Source organism: Scophthalmus maximus, chromosome 11 (genome assembly GCF_022379125.1).
Source record: "Scophthalmus maximus strain ysfricsl-2021 chromosome 11, ASM2237912v1, whole genome shotgun sequence".
NCBI classification, from domain to species: domain Eukaryota; kingdom Metazoa; phylum Chordata; class Actinopteri; order Pleuronectiformes; family Scophthalmidae; genus Scophthalmus; species Scophthalmus maximus.
In genome coordinates this window covers 7,452,437-7,478,817 of record NC_061525.1, presented here as the reverse complement: position 1 = coordinate 7,478,817, position 26,381 = coordinate 7,452,437, and the positions used below count along the sequence as shown (strand labels likewise).

The 26,381-nt window shown below is 43.6% G+C and overlaps 1 protein-coding gene across 12 annotated transcripts in view; it reads left to right on the top strand.

The window, feature by feature from the left end:
- tenm4 (teneurin transmembrane protein 4) overlaps positions 1 to 26,381 on the top strand; it is a 143,481-nt gene that overhangs the window by 96,082 nt on the left and 21,018 nt on the right. For 8 of the 12 annotated variants that reach the window (XM_035623486.2, XM_035623488.2, XM_035623485.2 and 5 more), the window contains 9 exons: positions 3,696 to 3,815; positions 7,352 to 7,613; positions 9,009 to 9,276; positions 9,401 to 9,544; positions 12,169 to 12,418; positions 12,805 to 12,825; positions 16,776 to 17,008; positions 17,763 to 17,917; positions 22,700 to 23,577. In XM_035623486.2, the coding sequence (XP_035479379.2) occupies positions 3,696 to 3,815; positions 7,352 to 7,613; positions 9,009 to 9,276; positions 9,401 to 9,544; positions 12,169 to 12,418; positions 12,805 to 12,825; positions 16,776 to 17,008; positions 17,763 to 17,917; positions 22,700 to 23,577 (2,331 nt within the window). The remainder of the gene's footprint in view (positions 1 to 3,695; positions 3,816 to 7,351; positions 7,614 to 9,008; positions 9,277 to 9,400; positions 9,545 to 12,168; positions 12,419 to 12,804; positions 12,826 to 16,775; positions 17,009 to 17,762; positions 17,918 to 22,699; positions 23,578 to 26,381) is intronic. The other 4 variants (XM_035623490.2, XM_047335740.1, XM_035623481.2 and 1 more) reach the window with 1 other exon arrangement.

Here is a 26,381-nt window from a genome sequence, read left to right as displayed (position 1 = left end):
GTATTGTGATTACCCTTACTGTAATTCATCTGAGGCCCACTCCCAGCGGCAGCGCTCACGACACCCCAGCCCCGGAATCTGAGACGCTTTCATATCAGGCAGGATGGCTGTCAGAGTCCCATAAGATTCCCCCGCCTCTCTTTCCCTTTGTCTCCTTCTCTTTTCATCTTTAATCGCTCGTGAGGCTGTGTCACCTTATTTGCATCCCACTTGCTTATGGATCTCTCTCATCTCGGCGTATTATGCTCCTGCGAAACAAACAATCAGAAATAAAAAAAGTTGTGGGAATGTTTGAAATGTTTGTGTCTGGTGATCAAGATTTTATAGAACGTTGACGACAGCAAACAAATCAAACAAAACTTTGCTGCATGTTATTTGAGGCCAAATGCACATATTTTTTTGTCAAAGATATGATGGCGGAGGCTTGTGGCTTCAGACATCACTATTCTTATTTCAGCGGAGCTTTCGCTTTGTACTTGAGGGACGGATCAATTTCAGAAGTGTCCCTGGTCCAGCAGGATCATTTTCTTTAGTATTATTATCATCCTATTATATAGATATCCTGGGTGCTTGTTGGGATGTTTACCGAGCTAATGCTGCCCGTCTTGCCTCTCTGTATTCAGAATGCTGGTCTTCTGTGCCCCCTTTTGTGATCTGAATGTGATCAGACATCAGTCGTGACTCGGTTTACCAAAGAAAAAAAAGAAAGATCAATACATCAGCCGTCGTCCAATTCAAACTCTGCCTCTTTCTAAACTCTTTGGTGGTGGTGTCAGCCGACTGTACACCGTGACATTTTTCTGAGAACCACTCCACATTTTGGAGTTCTTCACTGGACAGACATAGGGAAGAGGCGTAGAGGATTGAGTAATACTTCTTGTCTCTCTCACAAGAAGATGCAGTCATGAATAAGTAAAAATCAAGAATCCAGAGATGAGCTGCAAGATTGGAGGCCTGAGCTCACCTAAAAATATCAGCAGTGATCTATTATTCATGCTTGGTATTCATTCCCCACCCACTGACAGACAGCGGTTATGACAGGGGGGGGGCTCTGGGCCTCACATGAGCCTCGCAGGCACGGTCTCAGCATCTTCCCTGATATGCCTGGCTCCGTCACCTGATCATCTCTCTATCGATCTGCTAACCGCTTCCTCATGCTAGTAGACATGTTGGAGTGCTACTGCTGATGTTTCCCACCACAAAAAGCTGCAAAGGTGCCACTAAATAAAGCATCTGCCACTGCATAAAATGTCTCGACGCTCCACCGCGACACATAATACGGGAGACTGCCAAGGCCCAGCGAGGGAGGCTGACAGGAATAGTAAACAGGGACTTTGTCCATGGAACAATTTGGGCAAAGATTGATAGCTGGCTTATAATAGTGAAGCAGAAGCCAATTCGCTTAATTTACAGGCCTGCACTTTTATCATTTTATTCCTAACTCTTTTATTAGTGTTAGGGCTATTTGTGCCAGGGAATCTCTTGTTGTTGTTTTTTTCCTCGGTTTACGCTGATCCTTTTTGCAAGATTATATATTTGGAGAGGTAGAAATGTCCCCCGATGCCTCCTCGTCTCACCTTCTACATTGTGCCGCGGTGACATGCTTGTGCTTTGCATCAGGGTTTTACCCTACAATCAAGTCATTTGCATGGGTAATGATGTTTTTGTTGCTTCCGTGGTGATGGCACCATTTATAAAGGAGCCTATTATCCAATTTGGGACGAATTTAAAACAGTGTTACTGCTATGTTTATGTCTTTGTGGTTTGTGGTTGCTCAGTTTGATTAACAGTCTTTGGTTATCTAGAGAGTTTTCTAGAAAGTATTTATGGCCCTCCTTTCATCATACCACATCTGAATGACTGTTATCTAACGAAAAACCTTCATTCACACGAGACTTGTAAAAATCCGATGCTGAATTTTGTCCTAGAGTTTGTTCAGAACTGCTTGTTAGAACGGTGCAAGTTTTTCATGTCAAAAACTTAGCGAAGCAGAGAGATGAGTATATGCTTCACGCATGGCAAAAAGCTTTGGCCAACCCAAGACTTTACTGGACTGGTTATCCATGATATTCCCTCTTAAAAGAACCTAAACCAGAGTTGATTCCCCGGCGAGTCCAGGGGGCCTCACCTGTTTATTTTTCACAACATGTCCTCACTCTGCCCTCTGTGGATGATGCATGAGATATTGTCCTTTTTCGACTTTGTGAAGCCTCTTGGACGAGTGAAATCTCACACATGGGGGAGTGGCGGCGTCTCTACAATGAAAGCTTCACGATTCCTTTAGCGGCTCTTCCTTTCTGTTGTATTTGATGTCAATATTTAAATCATTTGTCTTGACGGCGGAGGAATCATCTCCCCATGTGGTTCACAGAGGCAGGAAGGAGATAGTTCCACTTTCACAGCTCCGTCTGAAGAAAATGTGGATGATTGCCTCTTCAAACAAGACTAAAATAAACTGGCGGCATGAATGATTAATCGTCGACAGCCAGGCCAGTTCTGGGTTAACTTTAGTGGTGATTCTATGTAAACGAATCTTTGGGAATGAGCCCAAAGATTCAGAGCACCATCTCCTTGCTTGTTAACAGTGTGGTGGTGGACAGCCAAGGTCCTCTGAAGGAGACCCGCCCTAATTAACATAAAACTGGGTTCCTGGGGACCAGGATAGTGTGGGGTGAACGATCTTGCCTCTGGTAAGGACATGTTGAGGGCAGCTACTAACACGCCAGTGTTAATTGTTTCCAGTATGTGGCAGTGTTTAAGACCCAAATGTATTAAAAATAGCCATGGTCTAATGAAGAAGTGGCAGAAAGGCATTTGTTAGGGGACCGATTTTCTGCAAACGACGACAGAAACGCCGGCCCGGCCGTACGTTGGGTCGTGCTAATGGCGAGGGCAGAACTCAACAAGGGAGCTGTGACACGGGCGAGGTCTCATCCCATCAGTTCAGTAAGATTAGGAGTTGAATTTGGACGACTTCCCGCTATTGATTGGTGGGGCCGATGATCAAATCTACTTTATGCAGCTTCTGGAGACTCGATGTCAGTCTGGAATCTGTCGGGGTCTTGATAACCAGCCAAGCAAGTCTTGCAGTCTGCGGACCTATTATTTTCCTCTCTTGCATTCTGTAATGGAAAAGATAAAGCCTCTTTTTTTTTTTTTTTTTTTAATTAGAGCAAAAGCAAAATAAAGCTTCCTCAACTCATTATTCTGCCTTTCTGGATAGAAAAATCCCTCAGAGAAAACCTAGGAGCTGTTTGACTTTGTTGTCTTTCTATCGTAGCTGTTTGCTCATATTGTGTACAGTATCTCCCTTTAATAGCCGAACATACTTTTATGTACTGTTCCGTTCCCGGTTATTTTCTGTGTGCACGGAAGCGCTGCTATACTTTTGATTAATTTTATTGTGTACATTGGATAACCAATAGCCACACCTCTACAACCCAGGGCTCTCTCCAAGATCCAGCCCGGCAATACTTTGCATTTTATTGAAATGTGTTTATACGCTTTATCCATGAATGAGATGGGCAGATTACACTTGAAGCACAGCAACACAAAGCAATGTAATGCAATGCAATGACACTTCTAATTCGCTGGATATATTACAGGAATGTTGTTGTTGGCTTGTTTTTCTTTGCACTTTGGTGTAAGAGCTTTCCATCATTGTAACTGCGTGGGTCCTTCTCACTCCCATACAGCCATGCTTGTGTCATCCGTGGACAAGTGGTGACCTCGGACGGAACACCGCTGGTTGGAGTCAACATCAGTTTCATCAGCAACCCATCCTATGGTTACACAATCACCAGACAGGATGGAAGGTAAGAGCACTTCCTCTATTGAGACACACACAGAAACTCGGAGTGCAAGTGCCACTAATTCACTAAGTGCTACCTAAATATGCGGCGCAGAGATGTTACAGTGATACTTATATCATTGTCGGATTCTTTAGCTGTGCTGAATTCTAATGATGGCAGGGACGGGGGAAAAAAACAGTTGCCACCGCAAACTGTGCTGCCATTGATCTGCTTTGTGCTTTCATTTGGTCCAATTTTGGAGTTCTCGGCTCAATTCCCAGAGAAATCAAACAAAGCCCTTCTGGTACACTCATAAGTTATGCTCCAGTAGCAACAAGGGAGGGGGAGGAATAAAATATGCCAATTCAAAGCAACTCACTGGGGCTATGAGGCATAGTGCAGATGGACATTATTTATTTGACAATGGAGGATTTAGTGAGTTAAGTGAGACATTTAAGTTTAAGACATGCAAACAATTTGCTGTGCATTCTTCTCCTCTCTTGCTGTAACTTAATAATATTCAATTTGCCATCGATGGCATGGTTGAAAAATATTTTTAACCCAAATTAAGTATGTGGCTAATTTAAAATCACATCCATAAAATATTGCACACTGAATGCACAGATTGACGTAGGCCGTTACCACTATCTTCCTCAGACAAATCCATACATCTTCTGCCTCGGCAAGAAACCGGCGACCTTGTCAATAAGCTCATTGTCTAGCTTCTTCTTGATTCATTGCAGCACCACCAGAAGCCTTTTTGGAGAAAGATAAATTGTTGTGGCGAAGAGTTCTAAAAATAACGAGTGGAGCAAAAAAAGTCGGAGTTCTCCGGTTGGCTTTCGTTGAGCGACTCTGCGCCACCTGCTTTGGCTCCACGAGAGATTCTACAACAACAACAACAAAAAACGCAGACATAAAAACTCACATTGGTTTCGCTGTGTTTCTTGGAGTGAAAGAGAAAACACCTGAGAAGGAAATTTGACGTAATATTATCTCTTTAGCTTCTGTCATTTTCTGAAATTATCTTTTTTTATCAGATTGCAAAAACATACAGTACACACTCGACCTCCGATCCCCCCGTATCGCTCATAGTAGCCGGTGTTAGAGGGGCTTTGTGGCAAACCGAGCCCCTCTATCACAGCGCAGCGTGAATCGGTGTTTGCTCTCCAGGCCCCACTTCCTCCTGACACTTTTATCAGTCGCTGACACTCTAAAGAACCCACGTTTTTGCCACCGGTTTGATCTTGATCGTTCTCGCTTCTGCTCATTCCCCCCGTCTTCTTGTCACTCTCCTCTTCCAGCTAGTTTCACAAAAAAAATCTCTCATCTCCACCTCATCATCTTGACCTCCCTGACTCATTTCATTTGCTCTCCATCCCTTCATGCTCTCCCTCCTCTAATCACCCGCTGCCTTAAGCCTTTCCTTCCAGGGCACGACTCCTTCACTTACTGTCTGTGCTTTTTCTTGAGCCCAGGTCTCATGTCCTTTCCACTGCACTGGATTTCCTCATCTCTATCCCATTCATGCATGTGTTATTTTTCTTATGCACCACTCCGCTCTTCTTTTGCAAAGCTCTGTACTATTTTTTTTTCCCCCCTTCCAGCATATGTGTAAACACTACTCCATCTCCCAGGTTCCCCTGTAAACATGCCCGGTCTCCTGCAACTCCCCTGCAATCACTGTAAACACGCTCAGTGCAGCGTGAAATCAGAAATGCACCTGTTCAGCCACTTAGAAATAGAAAAGCTGTCTCAACTCATTTTTATGATCTGTTCTTTGTTGTCTAAGGGCTTACTTTTTTAAATTACCTTTTCCACTATCTTGAAAAAGTTTTTTCTGGCCTAAACAAAAGAGGTTAGTTGGTTTCTTTACAGCTGTGTAGCCATTTTCTGCCTGGCTGAGCAGTGAGACAGACCCATTCCCTTTTATGCTTTTCTCCAATAATGAGTAAATGCTGACATGGATTCCATCTTATGACATTATAAGGGTGCTTGTGAGGACCTGTATATAGGAGCCATGATGTATATGAGGAAGCCAGCATACTCTCCATGAGTTTGCATCCTGAAATTCATTTATTGAAGAATTCAATACTTCAATAAATGATTCAATATTTAGATGTATACTATTTTATCCTAGTGTCCTTGGGTTGCTGTGCCCTGTCTGCATGGCAAATTTACTCCCAGGTACTAATAAATAAACCTTGAGCCTTGAACAAATATGCTTTGGCTGAGAAATGATAGTGTATAATTTAGGGTTAGGGTGTACCATGGCGCATTCATTGGCAGGGTTAACTCTTAAAGCTCGATGCATTCCCCCGAGGGCACAAAGCAAGGCTGTTGTAGCTTAATAAGTTTTGTCACATGGCTTAGGGCTGTTGTCACGATCGATAACAGCCAGTGAATCCCACCCTCGACTGGCCACGCTGCCCGTGGGTATCTGTCCAGAAGTGTTTTAGGCGTGCATAGCCAGAGCCAGCCAGGTGTCATGCGGACTGACCGGCCACAGCTGCATGGCTGCTGACGGATGACGGCAGCACAAGGGCAGCACAATCACAGCCCCCATCAGCTCTGCAGCCTCCGTACTGCCGGGCCAACTAGCTCGACTCAGGCCCAGCCAAGGGCGAAAACGCCAAGGGCGGAACAAACCATTGCTTATCGCCACCGCCGATCAGATGTTCACCCCCCAAGGGACGTTAGATTGAGCAGATTCTTTATATAGGAGCTTAAACCAAGAGGGAGGCTACCTAGTTTAGGGGCCATTATTTGGATCCGCTTCTTTACCTGTGAAAGATGTTTCCCCTGTGAGGATAAGACTCCGTCCCCGGAGCCTTCGGGTGACCCGTTGCTAATTGGCTCTTAAAGAGAAGTGACAAGCGCTGCAGAAGTCCAGTGCAGGTGCAGGCAGGCTGTTGTCGCCATGCGGCAGTTAGAGGGTGATGAAATTGCCAGAGCTCAGCCTGTTTACTGCGACCCACTCAGGTCAGTCCAGAGGTACAGGCCCTTTTAATGCAACTGTAGATGGGATTGCATTGCAGGGGCTTTTAGACTTATGTTAGACTGGACAGCCTTCGTCTGAGGGGATCGATACAGAGGTGGCGGCTGCCTCCATCCTGCACCACAAATCTCTCTTTTCTCCCTCACATATAAATGTGAGCACAGGAGCAGTACATTACACACAGACACACACACACACACAAGCTCTAAGCATGCATCTGCTGTTTTCTGCAAATAAAATCGACCTATTATTATGTAAATTAAGACATGTACTTCTAAGATTGTGATCATCATTTCATTATCATCCGGGCACACACGGGAAGAGACAATGAAGCAGCCTCCTTCTTAGTCTGTATTTATTAAAATAAGAATTCAAAACAGTTTGACATGCTTTGACAACACTAAATTAGAGAAAGAGTCATTATTTGTTTTATTCTTCAACAGAGAACATACTACAGGCATTGTTTACAGTATTTGTTTGAAATATATACGCAGTATTTCATTTCCACTGTATGTGCTATCAACATTCATCCTCTCTGACATTGTTCATGTCTGTGTTCTAGTTTTGACTTGGTGACCAATGGGGGCATAGCCATAGCTCTGCACTTTGAGCGCGCTCCATTCATCACCCAGGAGCACACTCTCTGGTTGCCATGGGGACGCTTCTTTGTCATGGATACCATCGTTATGCGGCATGAGGAGAATGACATCCCCGGCTGTGACCTCAGCAGCTTCGCCAGGCCCAGCCCCGTGGTGTCGCCGGCTCCGCTCACCGCCTTCGCTGGCTCCTGCGCCGAGAGGGGGACGGTCGTACCCGAAATCCAGGTGATGTGAAATCCGCGGGTTGTGATTTACACGGGTTTCTCCTCCAAATGATTCACGCCACACATCTGGGAGAGACGACGAAGACTATTCATCATGTACAAGTGTGATAGTAACTCTGGCTCGGGGCAGTCCCGTGATTTTATCTCTCTGGTGTAATTGGCCTGCGGAACTCTGGCGATTTACAGTGTACATTGTACTGTCTCACCGCGGAGCGATGATGATTGCCTCACCCGCAGAAAGCCGCCCCGACGTTTTTAATTTCTCCTGGGTTGTATGCTCCCAGGTTAAGCTTACAAGCACCACTTGAAAGGATTTGTGTTTATATTGACTGTATACGTTTTCATATCTGTCTACGTGCCTACATGCACTTTGTATTGTCGGTACACGCGCACACCAGCAGCGGTTAGGGTGTGCAGCTGAATGTGTGGCTACTGTATGTCTAGCAGGCATCTCTGTGCCCTTCCCTGATTACTTTGTCTCCCAGTTTGCTTCATAAGATTTATGGCATATCAGTGAATTTAAGTATGCAGCCCAGTCTATTTATAGCAGCCTTGTCTTTACTATTCCTCGAGCTGTAAACGCACTACACAGGGACATCATCCAAATTATCAGGCACACCAGGCATGGCTACACTCACATTTACAAAGAAAGCGGATCGCGCCAGTGTTGTCTCGGCTAGTTGTTTTAATTGTCATCTTGCTCTGCGCTGTGGAGACGGGCGACTAGAGGTGACTTAATTAGAGCAGAGAAGAGTTGGTCGACCGAGCCTGTGCCGTCGACCCCTTGATCCTAAATACGAACACTGTACGATGTCTGACTGCTGACCTACTCTTGTATCATCGGGAGGTCACAGGTCTGACCTCAGCTTATAATTTCAGAAGAAGGCTTCAAACGTCGACTTTTACTAAACTTACTTTAATGTCATCTGACGCTGCAGTCTCTGAGCCCACTGGGGCCTCCTGTGATGCCATTGTCATATGGATTGCGGGGCAGGGCTGTTGTCCTAATGAAGGACCTGCTATTATTAAATCAATTATGAATAATACTCACTGGAGTGCATAATGAACAAATCCTTCATCGGTTTCTGTGTAACGCATGAGTGTAATTGTCCTCTGATTGATATTTCTTGTCTTCCCTCGGGTCCATATATTGGGCTGGAGGCGAGGCTATAAAAAATAATATCCGTCAAAGAGGCCGCTGACCAAAGGAATGACAAATTGATAATCTGCCTGACAAAAAAGATGACCTGCAGAGGCGTCTTATTAATCCTTCCGCAAAACCCTGAAGACATTCACTTCTAATGAGTTTAGCATTTACAGTTCCCATCAGCTAGTTTATGATTTATTTCGGGGGGTTTTCTGTCATGTCGATAAGCTTTTGTGTTTTTGTCCACAGTCTCTGCAGGAGGAAGTGCCTTTACCGGGGACAGATATGAAACTGGGCTATTTAAGCAGCAGGACCCCAGGTTACAAGTCAATCCTGCGAGTGACCCTCACCCACTCCACGATCCCTTTCAACTTGATGAAGGTTCACCTCATGGTGGCTGTGGAAGGCAGGCTGTTCAGAAAGTGGTTTCCCGCAGCCCCCAACCTCTCGTACGACTTTGTGTGGGACAAGGCCGACGTCTACAGCCAGAAGGTCTACGGCCTGTCCGAAGCTTTCGGTAAGTGACAAAGTGCATTATGCATTGCACAAACAGCAACTTGTATTTTTGCTCCTTTTATCCAGAACACATTTGTTTCGCTGATGCCAGTCATTATCTGTTTTTTCTCTTTCCCTTCATCTAGTATCTGTGGGTTTTGAGTATGAGTCATGTCCAGACCTCATTCTGTGGGAGAAGAGGACTGCGGTTCTACAGGGCTACGAAACCACAGCCTCCAAACTGGGAGGATGGACCGTAGACAAGCACCATGCTCTAAATATCCAGAGTGGTGAGTCAGCTTGTAACCTCCTTTTTGAAGATGCCTATTCTCAGCATTTTCATTCACTAAAACACCTACTCTGAAGGTAATTTTAAACTGCAAGAAACCGTGGCTTTAACACAGTACCTATTCCATTGTTGAATTCTTATTATGAAAGGAATCTTCTTAGGAGAAGAAGAGGACTATTTGTACGATATTAAATAATGATAATAGACTCTTTTTTTTTTTTCTTTTTGTGGTGCAAGCCCTAAGCTTGCCGCTCCTTGTGGCATTCTACACACATCATTCAGAATGGGCCCAAGAGTGCAGATAAGTACCACCGCGTCCACCCAGGGCCTTAGATGATGCTTTTAGTGTAACATTGAATTGTCCTCCCCGTCTGCAGCATTCCGAGGCTTTTTCAAATACGGCAGCGCCATGTGCCCTCAGATAGGCCTCACTTTTTTCATTAGCGCAGTCCATTTTTAGGCATGGGGGGGATCCATTTTCTTATTGCCAGCAAATTACTCCTGAAAGGCAGGAGGAGGAATGAAGGGAGAGAAAAACTTTGGGCAGCAGCTGTCACCAGCTCAGTTTCACACTCTGTTTTTCTATCTGGAAAGGGCTCATCAGAGGAGATGAGGCATACTTATATGAAAGGTGGCACTTTGATCCGTCACACTAAACCTGCTGAGTCTGAATGTGCTGTCCGGAAGCAAGGAGAGAGCGGCTACTTGACCCCCACATCCCCGCCGTCACCGCCGGTTCCTCCACCCCGTCCCAGCCCTTTGGCACCTGAGTGTCTCGTTCGTACCCAGCATTTTTAGAATCCTCCCTTATTTATTTTATTAGTCTGCTCCTCCGAGCAGCAGCAGCAGCACCTAAGATTAAATCCCGCCCCAGGAAGGGGGATGCTTGGCTGATCTTTTCTGATTGACCAAATGTTGTGCTGCTCAGAACTCAGGTCACTGGTTACCGTCAGACGCAGAAAAACTTCCAGAGACGTGCAGATGCTGTATTTCAAATATGATTACATTGATTGGGCAGCAGGAACATCTTTGCATTTGCATATCTGAATTTTTTCCAAGATTAGATTGGCAACACTAATGGAAGCATAGTGTGCCCGCGTGTGTGTGTGCATGCCTGAATGCCTCCAAACGAGCTGTATTCATGCTGTTCATTTTTGCTGGTGCACAAAACCGGTGGTGGTAGGAAGGCAGGCGCAATTGCTTATTTTTACTTCATGCAAGTCAATGTTTTGTGACTGTGCCTGTGTGGTATTTTTTAGGGCCAAGAGATCCTGCTTGTGCCAAGGACTTTTTGCTCGCCGTGCTTGTGCCTGTGTGTCACTTCTTTTTGCAAAAAAGGGGTTACACAGGGCAGTTTCCACGGCTTCAATTGGCAGAGTTGCGCACACACACCTATTCAAAATCCCATCAGATTATGTTTCTGTGTCCTGACCTGCTATTTCGTTTAAAATGGCCATTTTATACATATTTATCCATTGAACACAAGGAGCCAGGGACTTGTGGCATTAGTGCAGTGGAATAGCCTCTTACCCGTCCAGCATGGAACAGGGCCACATGCAGTAAGCGTCCCATTTTAATCCTGTTGTCCGCCACTTGTTCATTTCACTGCACATTATTACACACACACACGAAGCAGCATGTGTGCCTTAATTAAATAATTTAATCCTATGGCACGAAATTTCCCAACGTATGTGGAAAGACCTCTATGCGTCTTCGACACACCAGGCTGAAAATCTGTTCTCCACAGATTCCAAGTTGATTTGCATATTTCTGGAATTGGAGCTGGCGGAGCCGGGATGTTGTCTACACTGCGTCTCGTATTCAACGTTTTCTTTGTTTGATTTAAGCAGAACTCTGTATAATCAAATATAACATTCTCTTGTGTAAACAGGATAATGATAATAACAGTTAATGAAGTATTTTAAATTGCATAAACAGTTGTGGAGCTGGAATTGATGTATGCATGTAAGCATAAACACTAATCACTGTGTTGTTATCACTGTGGTAAGAGTATTTGCTCCCGTACTTTTTGCAACCATGAGTACAAGACAGTCACTGACAATGATAACATTCTTTTATACCAACTAGTACAAATGTCCATCCATCCATTCATCATTTACCGCTTTATCCATTCAAGGGTCACGGGGGGCTGGAGCCTAGTACAAATGTATTTTTTTATAAATTCATTGTAGAATACATTTGTGCACATCATTACTTATGGACAGGAATTCTAGCGGCTTTGAAAACTTAAATTCAACTTTAAATTAGAAATCGTCTTCCTTTGGTGTATGCTGTAAATACAGAATCGGGCTGCTGTGCAATTGTACATTTACAACAAGTTTTTCTCGCGTGAAGCTGGCATGGATTTTTCTCACGGCCAAGATGTTCACATGCTGACGGACGAGAAAAAGAAAAGAAAAACAATGCTCGACTCGAGGAGCCTCATTTGACTTTGGGGGGTATGACTGATGACTCTCAGGGTCTAAAAGCCAGTTAGACACACCAGTTTTCTCGTCCTCTCTAGGTCTGCACTTGGGTTTTTGCTTGCAACCAATTTCAGGAGAATAGAGCCCCTTAGTCTTTTTAAAGAGGTTGCAGGTGTAACTTGTTTCTTTCCCTCGTCAGGTATTCTTCACATGGGAAATGGGGAGAATGTCTTCATCTCCCAGCAGCCCCCTGTAATCGGCAGCGTGATGGGGAACGGGCGCAGGCGCAGCATCTCCTGCCCCAGCTGTAATGGCCTCGCTGACGGAAACAAGCTGCTGGCCCCCGTGGCCCTGGCCTGCGGCTCAGATGGAAGTCTGTACGTGGGGGACTTCAACTACGTGCGGAGGATTTTCACCACGGGGAACGTCACCAGCGTCCTGGAGCTCAGGTAACGGGAGGAGTTAGCCCGCTAACATTCAGCCAGAACCAGGGGCTCACATGGGCTTGCGCAGGCCATGAACCACAGAGGTCGACTGAGATAGAGGGAAATGCCCTGAAGGCCCAGGATTGATGGTGTTGCCACTCTCATCCACCTGTATCAGCTGGAGCTTGTCCCTCGTAGAGGATGGACAGGCTGTAATAGGGTCTTAACAGAATACATTCCAGTAAAAAGTTGATTTCCTTGTCCATGTCAGCAAAGCAAAAGACAGAGTGTGTGAGAAATCGTCAATTTGTGCTGATGCTCTTTTAATAAATCCTATTCACTAACAACTAACATTTCCTCTCCTTTCTCTTCCTCTCTCATTTCCTGCTGCTTTTGTCACACTCTGACAGAAATAAAGACTTCAGGCATAGGTAAGCTGCACAGTATTTGCCCAAATTAATATAGGGAAAAAAACGGTACGGTCCACACACTTGATGTCGAAATGACCTTTTGAGCCCATTTCAGACTCGCAGCTAGAAGTTCCTATCTTGAAATACTGACTGCATAATTTCCATCTTCATAAAGCTGTAGATTCAGGGCTTTATTAAGTATTGTCCTCTGAGCTAATCTCTGGATTCAGTGCCTTGTTCACGACAGCGTGTTCACACCCGAATGTGTGATTGCAAAGGGGGAATGCAGTTAATTGTTGAGTCAATAGAGGCTGTACTATTATTCAGGGTTAATGACAGGAGTCATGTTGCAATGTCCAATATACAATTTATTTAATTTCCTATCAAGTGTGCCGTATTGAGTAAACAATGTACTTGAGAAAAACTTTCAAAGTGGGATATAGAGCATGCATTGCATTGTCAGTTTATGAGATACACCTTGCTATATCCATTGCAATGCAGCGCAACCGCATTGCACGAAATACAACCTTTATTAAATGCGTCAGCTTTTTTATTTCTTTTTTTTGGCCGTGTCGGAGATGTCCTTGGATAGGAGACTGTAGTTTACGGCGCTCGTGAACTAATTCATATTGAAGAGTAACAATATTGGCAAGTATTGAAAGTGTCCTAAATAATGATTTGTCACCAAATTAAATCAACTCCTTCCTGACGGTGTCGGAAGAAAAAACGATTATGATTTGATTCAGAGAGTTTCTGACGTACAAAGCCTCCTAGAAATAGCAACTCAGCGTAGATTTTTTTATCAGTGGCCCTTAAGATGCGGAGGCCTAATTCTCCATGGCAGGAGGTAGCAAGGGAAATATCTGTGTGCTGTCTTTAGATATCATGACTCAGGCAAAGGGCTATTGATTGACTTTCTATCAGAGGATCATGAATTTCGGAGGTGGGAACTTGTAGTCGATCAGACGATGAGAAACCCAGCGATGTCAATGGCCTAATACATTAATAAAACACCCAGAAGCGCTCTTTTGCTTTGTTCTATCTCTATAACTACCCCCTTTACTTCTCAAACGTCTTTGTGCAGAACAAGAACATTAGCTTGCTCTAACTTGCACATCTCATACAAACACATGTTCTGTTTGCTGGAGCAGGACTAGAGAAATGTCAAAGCTCTGTATCTCTGGCCTCGGGACTGCAAGCACATTTGGCAAATTATAAAGGAGATCTGTCCTGGAAAACACAGCATGTGTCTTTATAAAATGGGTGGCTGCCTCCTGTGCATGTGCGCGCCAGCGATAGGACTGGATGGTGGGTGATCTCGCTGCTATGTTCATTGACCCCCTACTAAGGATGTCGCCATCCACTCCAAAACACGGTCCCTCCATTGCCACACCAGCATGCAGCAAAATCCAATTATCTCCTACAAACTGGATGTTGTCGTTGAATATAGATGGAATATATGGCCATAGCTCAAGGTCAAGGAAATGCGCCTCATGGTTTCAAACACTATGGGGGTCCGGAACTGTTCGACATGTAACCTGCGAGCTGATAAGGTATCAGCTGATTGCACATTGCAGATTGAATGCAAAACAGGATCCAGTTATTGAGGCTTGCTACTGACCTACTCTACAGCCCTGTCGACATTTACACTGGTAGGGTTTTGTTTTTTTAAACGTAGCATTCCTTTTTGTTTTGGCGTTTTGTCCACACGCAATTTTTGTTTTGGATCACTCAAAACTTTGCCAAACTCCGTCCACACTGAAGATTTTCAGGAAAGTAATTTTCAGCCTTGGGGTTCGTTTTCGAACTTGTAACATCTCTACAAGAACTACTAATAACGTTTTTTTTAAGAAATTGGTTGATATGAGCCTTTCGCCGGCATAAATGTTTGCCAATATGAGAGGTTTTATTTTACAGAATAAACGATGCAGAAAAGACGTGCATTTATGTTTACATTTTGCGTAAAAATATCTATGTTTATTCTATTAATTCAAATTATATGTAAGTATTTGTGTTTTCTTTCAATTTATTTGTTCATATACCGGTTGGGCACTATTTATGGGTTGGGTATTCATTGCCACCTGTTCTTTTGGCATGTTCTTGACAGCCTTTGACATCTGTTTTTGTGTTTTCATGTGGACAGAATTGCAATGTTTTGGTTTTTTTGGGGGGCGGGGGGGTTCTCTTAACCAGCCAGTTGTACCTGGAATGTACTGTAGACTAACATATCAGTCCATTTGGTCACTGGGCAGCTTCTGACATGCGCCTGCGGTTAGCTGCAGTTTGCTGTCATCACTGATTCAATGAAGGTCAATTGTCATTTAAAATTATGTACTGAAGTTGACAATCCCACAGACCCACTGGTCTCGTGATCTTGTTGTACTATAAAAAAATATGTAAATATATATATATATATATATATATATATATATATATATATATATATATATATATATATATATATATATATATATATATAAGCTTTGGACCTGTCAAGTCGACCGTAAGCTCAGGGTGGGTGGGGGGTGGAAACCCCTCAAGGTTACAGTTGAAATTCTGTCTTAATCCACTTCGAATGATGCCCTGCTGACAGGTTTCTCGATAATGCTTATCAGGTCTGGCAGAACTGCGTTGCATCCTGCCCTGATAACTCTGTTAATCTTTACTGTTTGTGCTGAACAACAGCTAAACCGTTCATTAGAAAAATTTGGAACCAACAAATACATTTTCTGACAATCGGTTAAACAAACTAATATAACTAGTTTCAAGGGCTCGGCCAGCTTTTTATTCCGCTAGTCAGTGACACCTTTTGACAAAAGACCTTCAATCCAAGCACCATTCGTGCCACGCGCTGTGTATGGGAGCATAGACAGGCTTGTAAAATCTGTCCGTCAAAATAACATCAGTCATTGCTCAAGCCTCCAGTATCCAGTAGTGGGTAGTGCAATTGGGCATTGATAACACCATTTTAGTTTCAATGTGTCAGCAGAAGCTTGTGTGTTCATTAGAACCAGTAGCATACTTTCTAATGTAAATAATCCAGCCTGTCGCTTCGTCTGCACTGCTTTCCTTTCGTCTGCAGCTATCTTTGCTGTCTGTGTTTTCTGACACCTATCCTGACTGGAGTATACGCCAGCAGATCGCATACATGCCGCCACAGCGGGGTCGGCTATATTTGGCTCTTTTGTCTGTCTGTCTGTCTGTCTGTCTGTCAGCTTGGGCAACCTCCTGCGTATGAGAAGGATTACCTTTGTTGACTTGGTTGGAAGTTTAAAAAAAAAGAAGCTGCTTTCCCTGTGCCGGAATCTTTGCCTGACGGATACATAATGTGTTTGGATTGCTTCCTCGGCAGTACATTTTTGTTTGTCGAGAAAAGTCCCAGGGGAAACTGACGACATTTGCACTTCTTCGAGCAATAACCAGGCTACTGCTACAGTATAAGGCCGTGTGCGTGTGTTTCATGTTGCTGTTTCTCAGATGATAGCACAGAGATTTCCGGGGAAGGAGAAGCCTAGTAATCAGGATTGTTGTCAAAGGATCCATTGACTGAGTCCCACTAAACCCTCATTGTCTTTCTTAACATGCATTCCCTTCAACATTACCATTATGTATATTTATACATATGCACAATGTTCTGTGTATATGTCTCAATGTACACAGACAAGTGGAGTATCCACTCTCTTTGGACAGCAGGGATTCTTGCCTAAGCTGACTGTTGTAGATGAGTTATAAGCTCCATCATTATGTCATGGTTAATCTCATTGTATTTTGCCATGTTTAAGCTCATTCAAATTTTTTTTTCTTTTTCCATGTCATTGGTTTAAACTGTAATTGTGCCCAAATGACTCTCTAAATGGCTTTTGAATCCATTTTAATTGCATTCCACAATGTTTCTCATTGAAAAAACTCACTGTAGCCCTTCCAGCTCCATTGACCCGGGGCCTCCTCTGCCCTTTTCCCCCTTCCCTCAGCAACAGCCCCGCTCACAAGTACTATCTGGCCACCAGTCCGGTGAAAGGCGCCGTGTACCTCTCGGACACCAGCAGCAGGAAGGTGTTCAAGGTGAAGTCCCTGAACGTTGTGAAAGATGTGGCCAAGAATCTGGAGCTGGTGGCGGGCACCGGCGACCAGTGTCTCCCGTACGACGACACTCGCTGTGGGGACGGAGGAAAGGCGGTTGAGGCCACTCTCACCAACCCCAGAGGTAATGAACGGGTGTTATTATAATCAATGTAGTGTGTCCTCTCTCTTCAGGTAGCACTCGTGTCTCTTCTCTTAACCCCATCGCTCCCTACATGTAGCTCCAGTTCTTGCACAACTGAATTGTGTGTTTTCTTTAAAGACATTCCTTTGCGTGTTGTGTTTTTCTGTGGTCTTTTTTTTCCCCCCTATATTTTTTCTTTTCTTTCCATATTTGGATGATGCATTAGTCATAAGATCACATGCTCCCTTTTTGTCCTCCACTGGGATGAAAGTGTGGTTCATACCTACTGAAATAACACTCAAGCCCTTCCGAAATGGGCAACATGTATAGGCCGGGTTTGAGTAGAAAACACAACCTTCTGTTCTAAAGACTGTAGACGAGATGTTGATCGGTGTTTAAAAGTGTTCAGAAAAATACAGAGACTTGCATAGCTAAGGTTACAATTCTCTGCTTCATTGTTTGAGACTACTAGCAGAAGAGAAAGCGAGTGCATTGATTGTTGCTGTTATTGAATCAATGCCCACAGTGCTATTCATCTATTTTGATGTTTCTATTCTTCTCCGTTATTGATTGAACAAATCAATCCGAGCATTACTTTCATTGCCAGGATTAGTCCTTAATTTTTTTCCTAATAAATAGCCCTAAATTCCAATAAGTGGCATTCTGTCCTCACATTAAGTTGCCGACAAACAAAATAACTGATGGTGTTTTTTTTTCCTCCTCTCCTGTCCACTCGGTGACTTTTTATTTCCAGGAATAACGGTGGATAAGTACGGCGTAATCTTCTTTGTGGACGGGACCATGATTCGTAGGATTGATCAGAACGGCATCATCTCGACTCTGCTGGGCTTCAATGACCTGACCTCTGCCCGACCCCTCAGCTGCGATGCTGTGATGGACATCTCTCAGGTACCTCTTTGACCTGCGCATGCCAGCATGTGTTTTCCTGTCTCTCAGCCAACACCGCTCTCCTCGACTGACCCTGGTCTACAGGGTGCTTACATTTCCACCGGCGCTTGTGTTTGTGCAGATGGAAACTATGAGCCTGGATCCAGTAGCCCCTCAGTTTAGTTTTTGTTTTTGTTTATTGGCTTCATAACGCCAGATTTTAGATTCAAAGCACTTGCAAAAGGATACAGAGGAAGTCAGTAAGAGCTTACAGGCATGCAGCTGTTCCGTTGGGATTCCACAACCAGTTTTCAGACTGAATACTGTTTGCTGTGTTCACCTAAGCCCATGTTAGTAAAGTATCTAACCGTGATATGTGATGAATGATAAAGGCACATCGATAGATAGATAGATAGATAGATAGATGGATAGATGGTTAGATCTATTTTGTTTTGCAACAAAGAAGCAAAAACATTAACATACAATATAACAGTAGAATATACCACTGTAAACTACACCAAAATATTGTAGTCAGGTCTCAGAATACAAAATACGATGGAGAGTCCATGTGATTAAAAAAATGCAAAAATAAAAAGAGAACAAAATAAAGTTGTGGTCTGTGAGGCAAACGAGAGGCAGGCAGCGTGTCGTATATTTGACTTCTGTGTGTTGTAGAATAATTGAACATTTTGCCCCTTTGCTTTTTATTATTATTTTTATTTTATGCAAAACCTGCATCTCTGACCAGAGAGGAGTTTGTTAGATTCATTAAATTAAGAACAGCCTGGATTCACCAAGACGGGCCTTAATTGGTCCACGAGATAATGAATTCAGGAAATCAGACCCAAACACAGCTGTGCCGGCTTGGTGAATTAAACAAATTTTAAACGGTCTTATGGTTTACACACAAAAACAAATAAGTAATGAAAATGGGCAGTCGATTGGCCTCAGTCCAGACTGGGGGGGTTGGAAGATGTTTAGAGCCAATAAGCCGAAACCAGAGGTGGCCCTCAAGTCCCAGGAGCGCCCACGATGTTGTCAAGTGGTCACATATACGTCAACACAGAGGGCCATTGACCTATAGCTGTAGGGTTCTGACGAAGTTGACCTGTAACCTCACTTGTTTTTCAGTCCGCACACATGCTCACTGATGCACGCAGACACATATGCACGCACGCACGTATGCACACATATGTGCCATAGCGCTACACCAGACAGAACACCCCCCCCCCAGGCAAGGACACTGCACTGAGGTCACATCACTCTCTAGCTCAGCGACTTCCCTTTGGACGGGGACGATGCATACTTTTTTGCATATTCTAGCAGCCGCTGTATGGCAAATCAAAAAACAACACTAATGTAGTGAGTGCGTGTGTGTTGTCTACAGTAAATCTATAATTGTTTTCGTTTGAACCCCATGAAAAGGGCCTTTCTGGGCTTTAATGATAAAATTTGATTGATGTCTAAGAGATGCTCCTTGCTCTTGCCCTATCATGTATGTTATTGAGTACAACGAGGAAAATGGTCCCGAGGCTCCCTCAGGACCTTTTTTTTTAATTTTTATTTTTAGAGGCTTTCTGTGTGTTTGTAATGATGTATTCAGTGGAGGGAGCAAAGCCTCCAGCTGCCCATTTCCAGCCCGGGGGAACTCCATCCCTATCATGACCTCTGCTCGCTGCCCCCTTACACCCCCGACCCACAGACACACCCACACACAGACACGAACAAGTGCCTATGGATGCTCGCCATCCAAGCTCCAAAGCAGAGAGGACACACGGAGACTGCGGCTCCACAACGATGACAAATCACAGAAGCACTACCAGAGACACTCAGACGGTAAAAAGCATCCATTAAAAATTCATCCGGGGCACATGCTGTAGCTTCCTACTTCAAACACTCCCCAACCCCTCGCTGAGGACCAGAGCTTCTCCGGAGAACGCTCATCATAGTGGCCATTACTTCTGCTGTACCTCACCTGTTTGAGGCCCAAAAGAAACAGAGTCAGATTTCCGTCTCGCCTCTGATGAGGTAATCGTTATCTTGCCGTGCCGTCTGTGCAGGAAGCAGACCGCGGATAAATTCACTGATCATTTGACGTCCATCTATTTAACCTTTCTTTCTCTGAACTTCATATTATCATTCACGCCGACCAGAGTTTGACCTTGTTCAACAATCTTCTAAGTTGTTTATACCGAGGCCGGAGGTCCTTACTGATTCAGAAATCTGTTCCATTTTTTTTTTTTTTTTTTTCCCGCTTCAAGTCTTGGAAATCTTCTCTGCGTCACCGCACTGAGTTCAAACTCAAATAAAGGGAAAACCATGTTTTAAAACAAGTTCTCTTGAACATATTTCAAGTGTGTTAGCAGCTTCAGAAAGCTCTATCAAGGCTCTGACTGTGACATTCAATTAAAATATGAGAGGGACTTCAAATAATGACATATTGCTCTTCTTCAGACAGGCATCATGCTGGTATGAGCAAAGAGCGAAGAGATTACTGATGGAAATGTCATTATAGTTCTAAAACCAGTTCAAACACGTTTAAAAATAGATGTGTGTTGTGTTGTTGCAATTCCACGGCTCAGTTTCCCGGCTGATGAGCGCATTTTGGGGGGTTTTATTTGCCGGTTGCGACTGTGTTAGGCTGACATTACTGACAGCTGCCCCAGTGTGTAAAGGGGAGGGTATGATCGGGTTACAGCATATGGGACAGCAGCTCGGGAAATATCCCCTCATCAGTCAGAGTGGCGTGAAAACCTCCTTACAGGCAGCTCCCCCGAGCCACTCCACACTCTGGCTCATGAAATATTTAACCACCAGTGTTGGCAAGATATAGGTTTTAAGAAATTGAAAGTCTCCCTATCATTTCCAGAGTAAATGCATTTTCTGCTCACTAGAAAGACGTCATGTATCCGCTGCCTGTTTCCTGTTTGTTGTATGTTGCCAAAGACATGTAGTATTATATAAACCTCCTCCAGTTTTGGAGGGGGATGATGTGAGGTTTATGGGACGTGATGTTTTTTCAATCGAATGAGGAAAAATGCACGACTTGTAAACATAGACGGGGATTCGAGAACACATGAAGTGTGCAGAAACATTCAAGTAATCATGTCCATAATGATGGATTCTACATTCATCTCGAGAAAAGTTTCAGAATATGTGCAGATAGCAGGCGGATAAAAAGGCATGACATGGCTGTTAGCTGTTGGCAACCTGCCACTGTTTGCTCTACAGAGTGTCATGCTGTGAATGTGATGAAGAGTAACATGTCAAATGTAAGATTAAGTGTAATAAATCGACCTTGACTTAATTCCACATTTATCAGTAGAACCAATTTCCCTGAAGCACTGGCACGATTTTTTTTTTTTTTTACTTAAATGTTTACTGGGTTTTTGCTCGAGCATATACCCATAAGTATTGACCAAATTGACTTCTGACTTTTTCACAGTCTAAAAGAAACAAACAATAACAAAAACGTTAATTAGAAAACATCACCGGTTATAAGTGACCTTTATCAAAAATGGGTATATGCAAGTTATCTAAAGGTTTATATATATATAAAACTTTAGATAACTTGCATATTAATATATTATGTCCATATGCGTTTTCCTCTGTGTCATAAATCATCACTTTCTCTATTGTAGAGAGGTCATTTTTGTACCAGTCTCTTGTTCTCCCCTTCTTGCTTGTTCACAGTATCTGGGTTAAATATCTATCCTCATCAATGACCTGATCATTTATATAACCAAGTTACATAACGTTTAATTTCTTACGTACTGCATATCCCAGGATGACCTTAATTGAAACGGGTGCATTTTTTAAATATTTCATAATAAAGTACACGTGACCTGATGCTCTGGAGATTTCTTCAATTGTAGTTTATGCAATTTGCCTTTTCGGGTCACTATGACAAATTTTGTCATGCGCAGTAGCGAGGTGCATGGATTCTTTCACCTTCCTATTTCCCTGTAGGAAGACAAAGTATTAAAAACAAGGTTGCTCTCGTGTATAAGGTTGCCTAAAATCTGAACCTGTTTTTTTTTTTTGTTTTGTCCAGATTTTAATCAGTCTCCTTTGTTGGTGCCCCAAGGCTTCTATTGAAATATAGCACTTCATATTATGTTCCTAAGAGATCCCTGTTGGATCATAAGTGAGAGGGGGACCGGTAAATTGGATGAATCTAATCATGGCAATTTGTTAAAAGCCTGATACATTGTTAGCAGAACAATAAGTCATAATTTAGGATGCCAGAGGCAGGACAGACTTTCATTTGGTAAGTGTGCTCCAGTTTCCTTTCAAGGACTCATGCAATCTCTTGTCATTACAAAATTAATAACCCAAAGCGAGGAAAAACAGTGACTCGGTAAAGGTGAATGATGCAGACACCCAGTCCTTAGGTGCCCAGGGTTCTCGTGATCAATTGAAGTAGTGCTTTTTGTGTTCAGTTAATCTGAGCATTTGAATGATCTCTCCTTGTCTGCCCTCCCTCACCATTATTGCTATCATGATATAAAATTTCCCTTTTTTGTGTTTCCGCTTTTAACAGTACACCAGGTGTTATTTCTTTTCTCCCCCTTATCAAATGATAAATCATTTAAAAAAAAAATGTTTTTGCTTCCAGTATACACTTTGAGATACCCAACCTTTTTTCACAGCAGCCTATCTTTTTTTGTTAGCACATTCCAATGATTCTTCCCTTGAGGGACTGTTACCCTCTGATAAAGTGAAAAATGTGTGAATCGATAAGAGCATGGTCTGTTCTTGTGACCTGAAGCTGGGTTTTTTTTCTCTCTCTCTCTCTCTTAGGTGCGTCTTGAGTGGCCCACAGACCTGGCAGTGAGTCCCATGGACAACTCCCTGTATGTCTTGGACAACAACGTGGTGCTCCAAATCTCCGAAAACCATCAAGTCCGCATTGTGGCAGGCCGGCCCATGCACTGCCAGGTGCCTGGGATTGACCATTTCCTAATGAGCAAAGTGGCCATCCATGCCACCCTGGAGTCCGCCAATGCCCTCGCTGTGTCCCACAATGGCATTTTGTACATTGCTGAGTCAGATGAAAAGAAAATAAACAGAGTGCGACAGGTGTCCACCAATGGAGAGATCTCCCTGGTCGCAGGGGCACCAAGTGGCTGTGACTGCAAGAACGAGGCCAACTGCGATTGTTACTCTGGGGATGAGGGCTATGCCAAGGATGCCAAGCTGAATGCGCCCTCGTCCCTGGCAGTTTGTCCAGATGGAGAGCTTTATATCGCAGATCTTGGCAACATTCGCATCCGCTTTGTGCGTAAAAACAAGCCCTATCTGAATCCCCTCAGCATGTATGAGGTGTCCTCCCCCATTAACGACGAACTCTATCTGTTTGACTCAAACGGCAGCCACATTTTCACACAAAGTCTGACGACAGGAGACCACCTCTACAATCTGACCTACACAGGAGGAGGGGATCTGAGCAGCATCACCGATAAGAACAAGAACACGGTGATCATCAGACGCGACACAACAGGAATGCCCCTGTGGCTGATGGTCCCTGACGGACAGACATTCTGGTTCACCATTGGCACCAACACTGCCCTTAAAACTGTCGCAGCGCAGGGTCAAGAACTGGCTGTGATGACCTACCACGGAAGCTCGGGACTTCTCGCGACTAAGACGAATGAAAATGGATGGACAACCTTCTTTGAGTAAGTAACTCAAAGACAACATTTGCAAAACACCTTTATAATCCTGATAATTGGAGTCTGGATCCTAGTTGAGCCGATTATAGATTAGTGCTTTGCCACAGAGAGCAACTAAATAGATCTGTTAAATCTCCTAAATCCAAAATACAATTTGTACAAAGTCATTTATAGAATCTCTCTGTAGGATGTTTATTTTGTGGTAGCACTAAAGATGCTTTAGTGAGTTAATGTTTAGAGTTGAAGAGTACTGTGACATCTGAGTTTATTGGCACACAAGCTACCTTATTGACACCTGAACTCCCTCCTTATGCCTGGATGTCCATGTCACTCAGAAAACAAGACCTGTTGCAGTATGGCTGTAATCCTATTTGCTGTGAGACCAAATAGGATTACAGCATGATATGTAACTTATTTGCACTGACGCTTGCTTGCAGCGACGGCGTCCAGACCGTCGCTCGTTTGGACTTGTTAGGTGCAGGAACGTAATAGATTAGACTAGAGGTCGTAATTGATTGAGGCGAAGCGCACATTGTGAGGTGAGAGTTGAAAACGCTCCCACATTCTGCAGCATGTAAGCCTAGGATTTTCCTGTTCTTGTGACTTCTACCGTGCAATCTGTCCCTCAGCTTAATATGCTGTACCAAGGGATACCGTGCTAAACTGGTTGTCATTCCAAAAAAGTGTGATTAAGCAGATTGGCCGGTCAGACATCTGTTACACCTCGCCGGAGGAATATAACACTCTGACACATAATCAGGTGCTCTGTTTAATCTGAGTAGACATTTATCACCCGTGTTTGATTTGGTTGTCATCTGAGACGGTTGCACTGGGGGGAAGAGGGAAAAAAACGGCACTAATGCAGCCATGCATAGGCGTTTCTCGAGGTAGACTGAATTGCCTAGGGCTTAAACAAATCCAATGGGGTGGTTGGAAATCTGATTTTTTTTTTTCTTTCTGTGAAATGGCTGCTGTTATTATCAGGTTTGAGAGCAGTCTTAGCTGTGATGTAAATAAAACAGTGATTCAGTATTGCACCACCAACGCAGAGGGGCTTTTGTAAGATGAAAGACAAACAATGGATGATCAAGATGTTCCCCAATTTCTTAAAAAATCGCACCTGTAGGCAATGAAAAAAACCAAAACAAACAGGTACAGCATTTTTTCAGCGTTATTGAATGACATGTATTATTTCGAGTTACTCTTGAAGAAGTAGGGACACTGTGATGTGTTCACATATTCTTCTAGAATTGCATCATTGTCAAGCTTCGGCACTGGGGCCATAGCAGGTCATCGACTAATCACAAGGTTGGTGGTTCAATCTACAGTTCCTCCTCGACACAGGTCGAAGTGCCCTTGAGTAGGACACTCGACCCCCAAATTGCTCCCGATAGGCTGTTCGTAATGGCCCGCGGCCGTCGGCGCATGAGTGTGTGGGTGAATGGGTGGACGAGATGCGAAATGTAAAGGGCTTCGGTTAAAAGGTGTCAACGTAGTGTTTTTAGCCTGTAGTACACACTTTATATTGTATTTACTGTGGAAGATACATAGTTATCTACCAACAGTATAACAAACCTAGAAGGTAAGCCAAGGTTGCGCAGCGATAGCCTATGCACTTACTTTTTAAACTTGCATGTTGACAAAGCACTATTATTATTATTATTATTATTATTATTATTATTATTATTATTATTATTATTATTATTATTATTAGCGGTAGTAGTAGTAGTAGTATTGTTATTAAATCTATATTATTATATTCATTTCCTGTTTTATTGCTTTCAAATTAGAAAATAACATACTTTCCTACAGGCGAGTGAGATATTCCATGTTTTGATTAAGTCCCAGTAGATTGCGTTGTTGGTTTTTTTTCTAGAATAATTAGCTCTGAAGGTCACTCCACCACCTGAGGGTCAAAACAATAATTGCTATCATCGGAATTGATCTCTGCGTTTATCTCTGCTCGACAAAGTGCACCGCCATACATTTTTGATTATGTTAATTCACTAATTAATGCACAATACTTTGGTCCTGTAGCCAGTAGGGAGAAATAACCTGGGTGCCTGCAGAAATAAATAAACGTAACAGATTGACTGGAGAACAAAAGGACATCTGCTGGACTGTCTCACTTTGCTCCCCAATCTCATCTGCTCTGACATTTACAGTACATGCGGATGCTCTGCTGACCTCCTACTGTTGCTGTTGTAATGATAAGTGCTCATACTTAAGGGTTACTGTAACTCTATTAAATCATCTGAAGGATGCCTGATTGTTCTCTTAGCCTGCAGTGAACAGGGCAGTGATGCTTCCATTCAGTGACAAATACCAATTAGCCGCTGGGTTCAACAAAAATGCTCTTCAGTTGATTAAATACATTTGGTGATTACACACCTTGGACATGTAAAAATTTGGAAGTGGAAATAATGTCATGGTTATTTTCTTGATGTTATTTCCTCCGCAGTCATCAGCCGTTTCCGAAATTCACATGCAGCAACAGGAAGTGAAAAACATGTGAACGGCTCTGCATAGAACAGAGGTTAGGTGTGCTGGAGGGGACGCTGATATGAAGTGTCTGGTCCATTGTTGGGCGCCAGCGTGAAAGGTCATAGAGCTAGCATGTGACACAGAGGCGATGCAATCGGAATGGACTTGCGACCATCCAGGGGGAAAGCGCTCCTCTCCTTCTGCTGAGAAACCCTGCCCCCGCCTGCCCCTCTTGTCCAGAGAACGCGAGCTAATTTGGCGGCTGAGCTGAGGCGGGCCAGAGCCATCGCATCTCAGCGGTGGAGCCCGAGGAGCGGCTCCGGCTC